The 10340-nt window shown below is 31.4% G+C and overlaps 1 protein-coding gene across 1 annotated transcript in view; it reads right to left on the bottom strand.

Moving 5' to 3' along the window:
- Positions 1-304: 304 nt before the first annotated feature.
- LOC119662980 (alpha carbonic anhydrase 8-like) overlaps positions 305-10340 on the bottom strand; it is a 13187-nt gene continuing 3151 nt past the window's right edge. The window contains exon 2 of the mRNA XM_038072639.1: positions 305-769. Coding sequence (XP_037928567.1) covers positions 305-769 — 465 coding nt within the window. The remainder of the gene's footprint in view (positions 770-10340) is intronic.

Consider the following 10340-nt stretch of genomic DNA (forward strand, 5'->3'; position numbering starts at 1 on the left):
ATATTATTTCTTTTTCCACGTACTATATAGCAATACTTCGGTAACCAATATATCGACTATATATTAGATATACAAATAAAAACAAGGGTGATCCTAATGATTATCCAAAGAAGTAAATAAGATAAGGAAACATTTTTTATTTAATATTAAAATTAATGTTAATATGTATCCAAGATATATCCAAGAGACAGTAAATTGCATTTTTAACAAATAATTATTTTTTATTAAATTTTTAACAATTCCAACAACAAACGAAAATCAATAACACTTGAAGCAAATGCCGTTATAGCATTCGATCGACTTCTTAAGCACGGTGTCTGAAGACGCGACGGCGTACAGTTCTGTAACGGTAACCATCTTCAGCTGGTTGTTCAATTTCAACAGGAGCTGGTGCAGGTGCTGGTGGTATGTATGTATTTACTGGAGCAACAGGTGCAGGAGCAATGGGAAGGGACAATTGTTCATGATGTACTGGAGCTGGTGCTGGAGCAACTGGTGCTGGTGCTGGAGGTGGAATATATGTGTTGACTGGTGCAGGAGCTGGTTGTGGTGCTGGAGCAATTGGTAAAGATAATTCTTCGTGATGTACCGGTGCTGGTGCTGGTGCAATTGGAGCAGGTTGTGGTGGTGGTACATAAGAACGTTGAGGTTGAGGAGCAGGCTGTGGTACTGGCGCTGGAGCAGGAGCTGGTTGAGGGTAGTTGTAGCCCAACTCAGAAACGTCAGCATAGGCACAAGCCAAAAGAGCAAAAGCAATCACGAGGAATTTCTGAAATTGCAAAAAAATCATTTACTCGTATTATTGCTTGAAAAATCAATTTTATGCGATATTAATCTAGATTATTCTAATCCTTAACATTTCATCCTTAATGTATGTACCACATTGTTTAAACTTACCATTTTAATTTTTTTTAGTTAGTTAACTTCACAAATGTCAAAGCGAACTGATAATTGCTGAAACAGAAATCGAAGTATTTATATTGTCGATGTGGTTAATCAAGAAGTTTCTAAGCTTACAAACATTTGAAATGACCTCAAATAAAACTAGAGTTACTAGTTGTTTTGTTTTTGTTTCGTTTGCATGGGCCTACACTATCAGTAGGTTATTTATCAGATAAACTTAAGTCGTGATAGTCAATATTTAATCCAACAACAACTGTGGCGTAGGCTAACGTATATCAACAACCAATGCAGTCACATTAATTCTAAACTAATTTTCCAAAGCTTAAAATTAAATTTGACCCTTTAAGCTGAACTCAATGAAGCTTTGCTCATCTCAAACTGGGCTCAAAGCAACCTCAAGCCTTCGAGCAAAACTAAAAAGTGGCTTAGCATATCATTTTCATAGTCACCGCCTTACGCTGCTTTCGTTTTATTCATTTATGCATCTCGTGTGCGTCTCGTCTTCGTTATCTACTTCTTTAGTATGAAATGGTAAAGTATCTTTTAGTTTTACATATTTTACATTCAAATTAAGCATAGAAACCATGAAGTTAGCATATTTTAATTAATGGCTTCATTAAGCCCCTTTAACGCTTCCTCATTTGCATAAATTGTAAATTATGTTCACTTTTTTTATTAGTTTTTCTACTTCCGTTTTATTTTAAAGCATTTTTTGCATGTATTAATCAATTAAAATTTTTTTTTTGAATCTATTATTTATATTTTATCTATATTGTTTTTGCTATTAAGTTTTTTTAATTAATTCTAAACTAGGCTTTAGTTTAAGCAATTAGCTGCTAATTATTATAGGCTGCAACAGCTGAAGCACGCTTCAAATGCTTTTTAAAAGCTTTTTGAGTTTCTTCAAACTTAATTTTTGTTCATTAATTAAACTAAACTAATTTGTTAAAATTTATTTAAATTTGTTTTTAATTTGATTTACTTCACTGTGCCATAGTTTGAACAGTGGCTTTACTTAATCGCTAAAGCATAACAGTTTATGAGAAGCAATAAAAACCACAGCTGCAGTCGTCGTACCGTCGATTTCGCTTTCATTTGTTTGATTAAATCTTACCTTGACTTTGAAGTTAACAATTTATTTAAATTTATTGGATAAGGTTTGAGGTCAAATCATGGGAACGACATCTAAGTTCAACAGCCTGACAAGAAATTGTGATTTAATATTTTTAATTTTAATTAATATTACACCTTTCACACTATTTTAAAAAAGGGTGTATTAAGTTTATTAAGAAGTTTACAATTCCATGAAAGCAAAATGTGTATATTTTGTAAATTTTGACTTACAAGTACTTTTTGTTTAACATGTCGATGTTAAGGATTTGTTGTATGTTTCCACTGCTTACTCAAGTAAGTTACTTGAATAACTTTAAGTTTTTGTCGTTCACATTGCCTTAAGTTACTTATTGCATGTGAAAGAGCTTTTATGTGTCAGAAACTTCTTTGAATGTTTTAAGAGATCATCTGTTTAAATCATGTAGAACATACGACTAATTTCCTAAATTTTTGTAATTTCTCTTATGGGGAATTTATTTTTAATGGTTGCATTCGACATTTCTAATTTAATATTGTTAATATCAAGTAAGTTGAAAAGCACAAAAGCTCTTTGTATGGTTAATGAAATTTTTACTTAGCAATCTCAAGTAAATTAACTGGTCTAACGAAGCCAATGGAAACATAGTATAACTGAAAGGAGTAAAATATTTACAAAGTAATTTTCTGCTTTGATGTTCCGAGTGAATACTTATTTTTTCGTTCCACTTATGTTCCACGAGAGTTGAGATTGCTGATGGGATATGTAACGGGTTACCTCTGGACTGCGTTATCACCTTAACAAAATGGGTCTGTCCGAAGAGATAGATTGGCGACTCTTCTTAGAATCAGATGAGACTTCCAGTCACATTCTCTGTGACTGTCCAGCCATGATCTGGGCCAGGAAGAGGTCACTAGCTCGAGAACTACTCTTCCCTAATGTCGGTCCTTAACGGCTGACATTCTGGCTTTCATTCGGATGGCGGAATGTCTGCTGTTCGGCTAGGATCTGTTGCAACACGAATGATCAATCATGGTCGCAGTGCTCCGCTCAGCTGGGAGATAGTACCTCATTTATTCTTATACCTATGTATCACGAGAGTTGGAGATATATATATTGGAAGCGGTGCATAAATTATTTATTCTTAATATGGCTAATTGAGAGGGTGTTCAATGCATTTCTGCTTATAATACTGTATACTAACTATACCTACACCTTGATTTGAGTCTAATAACTTATATAACACTTCTGTTTCAAAATTGTTACGATATCAAATAGAATATTTTGGTAGGCATGCCCACTGAAATCTAGTATGGAATATTACACAAGTATTATAAATTCATTTTTTTATATATAAATGGAATAAAAAAGCCAGTTTCAACTACTTTTTAAACAAGACACTGTTGAAAACAATAAGATAAAATGAGAAAAATATTTGAAAAGAATTAATACATGTCCAATAGCCTTTTAACACATTTGAACATTAATCACAAACTTTATGGCCTGGAATGAGCATTGATGATGTGGAAATGTCAACTATTAAATGCCTGATTATGTGAACAGAGCAGACAGACTTTTTTATTTATATCACTTTTGCACTTTAACGCAATTGGCAGGACTTTAGTGATTATTGAAAGGTACAAATGGAAGTTCGAAAGAAACGAACCCATAACTTCTGTAGCCAATCTAGAACAAAGTGCAGTACACTTGTGGCTCTGCATACCACTTCAATTGAACTTGGTTAAGAAATTGGAATGCAGTCGTGAAATATTAATTTCGTGCACATTTTCAGCATGACTCAGTGATCCTGGTACGCACGTCAGTCCCAAGGACTAAGCGAATTTTATAAATTTGAACGAAGCGCGGCAGCGAAAGACGCCAAAATGCGCTGCAATGCTTATGGCAAAATATTAAAATTTAATGATTTTTTAGGCACTCAGTTTTATGCACGGAAATGAGAAAAAATGGAAGTGCGGAACTACTTCCAGTTAAGAGGAATAATGCAAACTATTAGTTCATTAATTTTTAAGGCAGCCGCAGGATTGCACGTATGCAGCAGTGCATTTGCATATAAGCCAGCGTTTTGCATTTGACTTCGCATCAAGAATTTGCATTTTGGCATTTCGCACGTACACAAATGGAGCCAGTAGAAATGCCGTGGAGTTTTGAAAAGTATTTGGCTGCAGAAATTGCACTATTCTTATCGGAGAGCTGTTTCCAGAAGTACACGAAATGTTGTGCAATAAAAAATATAAACAATTTGACTGAGAAATACAATTCACATTTCCATTTGTGCAATAAATTTTGTTATTTTATATTTTTCAGGAATTTTTTTTCACATCACAAGAGTGCAGAATATTGCAAATGAGGTTCACATCTATAACTTTTTACAAACTCCTTTTATCTTGCTCTACTTACAATTCTTCACTTTGGAAATAATAAAATTTATTTCTCATTTTTAATTGTTCATTATGCCACAAACATCAAATTAATTGCAAAATACACATCCATAACTAATTTTCTTAATACACTTGTCATTATAAATATTTACATATCATTTACATGATTAAACAATTAAAATCATTATTAGCTTCAGAGGGCATGAATGGGTGTGGCTGCAAAAGCCACTAAAGAGCCAACAATTTTTAATTGCCTGTCATAATTTATGCAAACAAAATGCTTAAAAAATCAAATGCAAATAAAAATAAAATTAAGTTTACGCAAACAGCAACAACACAGCAAAAAAAGATACAAATTGGTAAAAAAAAGTAGTCAACTTACGCCCACCCATGGAGTAGTAGGTGTGCATATTCCACACAAAATTTTGTAGACCTATGGATAAGTATGAATTGGCAGTGGTGTGCAGTTCAAAATATGGTCTCATTGTTTAATATATAGTATTATATGACAAAGCTTCTCGAAAATCATTAGTCAGAAGTTGTTTATTATCGGTTGAGAGCAAGTAGAGAAAAACATAAAATATTCGTAAAAAAAATTTAGAGTATGCGCTCATCTCATTTTATACAAATCAATGGTAAAGAAGCAATCCTATACTCTCTTTATATTTCATCTTCATCATCCTCATCATTCATTTAGAGGGAAGACCGTCAAAATTGTAGCTTGGTCACTTCTGCTGTTGCCCAGCTCTTGCTAGATATAGAGTTATCATCCAGCAGTTATGGCTTAACCACCTTTATGAAAGTATGCACCATCGAAATGTTCTAATAGATTTCAACCAATTAAGATTATATAATAAATAGTAGTATGCCGATGATACTGTATGGTCTATGTGACTCAATTTTTTCGCTGATTGCGTATTACAAATATATGTGGAAGAAAAATGTTCAAAACATAAATAAAGGGCAATACTCGTATGTATTTATTTTCGCCACTTGAAATCTAATAATTATTCTGAAATTTTAATTTTTTTTAATATATAGATGCCTTTTTTTTTATTAAAAGCAAACAAAAATGGTGAAAAAATCTACTGTGCAGAAATTAGTCTACTAAAAGCTGAATAAATGTTGAAAAATTAGTACTTGACAGTAAATCGGCGCAACATAGAAGAAATTTAGATAACAGTAACCAAAACTAATGTAATATTATTCACCTAATTTTCCTGCTCTTTTTATCTCTCTTCTCTTTTTTTCTTCTTAAAGTTTTTACTTGCTTAGCCACAATTCAGTCATTCTTTCACATAATTTATATTAATTAAAGGCCTATAACGCCATAAATTTATTGTTCAATATTATATTTGTACTCTTCTATCATTTTTCAAGGATAGATTTTATAGATCTTCTATACAACTTATTTCTTTCTGTTTATTCGCTTATTCTGTCGCCGGTTTCTTTCTTCTATGTTTTTAAAATATATTTCTTATGTTAAGCTTTCTACTTTCTTTTTTTAATCTTTTTTCGTTCTGCAAAACCTTTTATTTTTGTTTTGATATCCTTAAACTAAACTATACCTATCTATTGATTTATCTGTTTTCTTTTCCTTCTTTTCTATAGATTCTTATTTTAAGCATGGTTCACATATTTCTTAATTTCTTTTTCGTTATTTATCACTATTTTGCTAATTCCTTTTGTTCATCATCTTTTTTCTTTTACGTTTTGGTTTGATCTATTTTCTCTTAAATTTTCTCTGTTATTTTTCTTTGGGTCAGGTTTCATCTATTTCTTTAATTTTTTGTTCTTATTTGCTATTTATATATTCTTTTGGAATACCTTGGTTCAATAGTTTGTTATATTAGTATATTTGGAATAAACTACATAAACTACGTAAACTACGCCTCTGTGCCAATATCACATAATCCACTTTTACATGCAAATATAAACAAGTAAGCAAACCGAAAGCGAGGACACAACAGTTTGTCCTTTGCCTTATGTGGTTATTTTAATTCATTTAATTGAGCTGCCAATATTTGACCAAAATGTAATTAACAAAGTAGCCGCTTTTTGGGCGTAAAAAAATTGGTTTAGTATTTTTGTCGGTTTTTTCGGTTTATTCCTTTGCATGAACGTATCGCTATTATGGCTTGTTAAATAGAAACTTTAGGAAATTAGCTACTCTTATTAGGCAGGTATGAGAAACCGAGTATTAGTTTATTTCAGTTTCATTTCTAAAATCAAATATTTTTATACACAAATTAATGGTTTAATTTTAATTAATTAAATTTGTTGATTATGTATAGTCAATATAAATATGTGGGTTCTATAATAGTTACCAATTTTATTAGAAATAACCACTTCTTTTAGTACTAATTTTTTTTTTTTGCTTTAATTGGCTTTTCATTTTTTTTTTCATATTACTTTACTTTTAATTTTATTAATTTATTAATATAAATATTATTAATTTCTTAATCAACTTTTACTTTCATATTACGTTTATCTATTTCTGATGTTAAAACTTTGATAGGTATTTGCTTCTATACTTGCACATATATACTTGCAGGCAGACTATAATAATAAAAATAATAAACTATAATGCGGAAATTTGGAAAAAGTTAAAGGTACAAGTTTAAAATATTACGTAAAAATGTTATATCAACAAAAAGTATATATTTTAAATACAGAGATATTCCTTTTCTTTCTTAGCTTACAATCCCGGGTGAACCAGTGCTTCCTTAACCATAAGTTTTGATTTCATTACAGTGTGGGTTTTTCGAGTTTGTATTGTAAACTCAACACCCTTCTAGAAGGTCCAATCATGAACACATGCTTTTATTTTTATTAGTAACCTACTTCTCAGGTTGTGATTGCTGTCATTGATTTCCTGCAGAGATTCTTCCGCTACCGTCTCCAAAATATAGTAGCCTGAAAGTCTATTGACCTCAACTTCAAACTATATTAAATATATGTATAGTTTGGCTCATATATGTTTTTCTGTTTCATTTGCTACATCATATGGCAACTATATATCGCTTCACGACTCTTCGCCGATAACGAATCGTTTACCCTTTGACGCGTACCCTAGATCACGTCAATTGGGGGCTGAGAGTAGAAACTTGCATCGAGAGGTTACGTATTCACATCGATGCACATTTGTGACTGTACATAGATATTAAGCATGAAAAAAAATAAAGAACAAGATAAACAATTTTTTAAAAATTTTCTATAAACATCGTCCAAGATCAATAAAGAATATAATAGTTCTAAGTATTTTACTTCTAACCGTAATTAATATTTTTTTACATTGGGTAATGAAATAAACTATAGCATATGTATATATATGTAAAAAATGAGAAATATCTTATCTTATTTTTTTAATTTATCCTTAACTTAAACACACATTGTTCTTAGTTTTTAGTTAAAATTTCTGTCGTATTTTTACAAAAAACTCAATCTTAAAGTATTCAATTTAAACAACTTAATTTTTTGTAAACCAACATTAAGCTCTTAAGTTCCTAATAAAAAATATGTATGATACTCCATGAATAGTCTTCTGAACCATTAAATGTGGTGACGCGCCAAAGCGCCAAAGAGTATGCAATGTTTATTGTAAATTTGCTTAAATATAAATGAAGTGTCGTGTCAAAATAATATTAAACTCTTCCGTTTACATACGAGGACGTACTAAAACCGCTCGGTTTATCGCTGACATGAGTATCGAACGTGAAATTGACACTATCAGAATAATTATATCACAAGCAATCGCGACCGACAGGCCAGCACAGATGCGAGGTCATTTTGCCAAAAGGTAAAATATACAATCCGCTGCTCACACATGCGAAAGACAGAGCAGAGAGCATATTGGATAAATCAACGAAACCAGCACTGGCAGATGCAGTTGCAGTTGCAGTCGCACATAAAAATGCAGTGCCACTGTTGCATAAAATTTAGTTTTATTGCATATTGAAAAATTTTTAGTAATATGTGGTATATGACCGACCGGCAGCGCAAATAAAAGTAAAATTTTAATTACAACTTGTTGAGAATGACATGGCTGACGTCATATTAAAAGCGACTTCAGAATTAAGTTTAACGATACTTACTTTTCATCTGATGAGGTTAATAATTTTATTAATAAAGTTATTTTTATGCACGCTGTCTTATTAGTGGAGTTTACTTGAAGCCGCGGTTACACTCCACTCCACTCCACGCATATATGTTTAATTCCATGTTTCAGGCATTGATTACACTTCATTTGACACATTAATCTGGCACTGATTTATCATTTATGCCACGAGTCAATTAACAAGCGACGAAAATTAACGCTTCACTGCTGCTGCACCGACATCGGAGTCAAAATTGCATTACAAAATCTGATTGGGGATTGCACAGTGGCCATATGAAAGCCCATCAATTGACAAATGAAATCAATGAACTTTAGGCAAGACAGGAAGGTTTAAATATTTATAAAGCATATTTAAAATAGAATTTTTCATATTTTGCTTGCTATTTTAAACTAAAATAAATATTATTTTTTATATAAGAAGTGAACTCGTCTATATATATATAAACATATGTATATAAATTAACTTACGCTAGAGCAAATGTATTGGGCGCTTTTCTGTTCATTTGGTTTTAAAATATTATAACTTTAAATAGTTCAATGGATCGAATATGAGTTCGATGCGTTCGATATGTTGTATGATATTGCAAAGCAAGGCTTGGAAAAATTTATTACATTTCACAACGTCAAAAAGGGATAAGAAAGAAGGAAAAAAAAGAAATGTAAATGAAAATGGTACAAACAAGTGAAAAGACTTATACTATTTGATGATTTGATTGCTTTTATTCTGGATATAATTATTATGTTGTGAAATTTTGCACTGCGATTTGGAGACCTATTGTGTCTCTTTTATGGATGCAGACAAATTTTTCTAATATAACTTCCTCCATAGATTATAGTATTAAACCAACGCAAGAGAGCGTGATATCTGCATCCGATATGAGATGTCCACTTAGGTATTTATTTCGTTGAAGCACTCCTGTCGCATAAACTGAATAAGCTCCCAGTTTTTAAGATGATAGTTTAACCTCTAATTGAATTCGTATTATGATCACTAAATTATTTTTACTTTGTTTCATACAATCCTTAAATTCAAGTATGAATAAGATTATTCAGTTTTTTGTACTATTCCATCACCAATCTTAATGAGAAGTAAAAGGCTTTATTGCTGCCTGTCTGCCAATTAAGATGACAATTTTATGGTACTGATAGTTACGGTTAACATTAAAGTACACATCCTATCTTTCGCATAAATTTCTGCTTAAAATATATGTTAGTTGTGTTATTACCTCACGCTTTTAAATAATTTATTCCCGGTCATTAACTCCTGTTCTGGCTCCTTCCTTAGTAAGCAAAACAACCGTGTACCAAACTAACATATCTTATACATTTTAGATAAACCATCCCATCTGTTGTTATTACTCACTTCAATCTTAATTTGTTTTATGAAACTTAACTTCCGGAGTATTTCTCTGCAATCTGAAAATTACAATGTGAAGAATCTTTATATCCAAACTGAGCTATTATCGAAAAAAGTATGGAGAAGGATACAGAAGATTGGTATAAAACAATTGCAAATTCGTTAAAGGTACCGCTTCAATGTTTTTTTCGTACTTCTCTGAAATTTTTTTAAAGTTTTTGGTGCATTAAGTTTAAAAGTATTAAGAAGGACTGCAGTTAATTTATTAATGTAAAGCTTTCTATTACTTAATCAGGGTATTACCACTTTTGATTTGATTGTGGTGCCTCCATGCAACTATTGAGTATAAAACTTCCACATCAAAATCTATCATATATAGCCAAACCAATAAAATAAATTAAATTTTTATTCATGCTAACAAGCCACACCGTTTTTTTTTTTTTTTTTTTTTTGCAGTAGGGGGAAAGCATCGAA

The sequence above is a fragment of the Teleopsis dalmanni genome, unplaced genomic scaffold (genome assembly GCF_002237135.1).
Source record: "Teleopsis dalmanni isolate 2A unplaced genomic scaffold, ASM223713v2 unscaffolded_contig_0051, whole genome shotgun sequence".
Taxonomy (NCBI): Eukaryota; Metazoa; Arthropoda; class Insecta; order Diptera; family Diopsidae; genus Teleopsis; species Teleopsis dalmanni.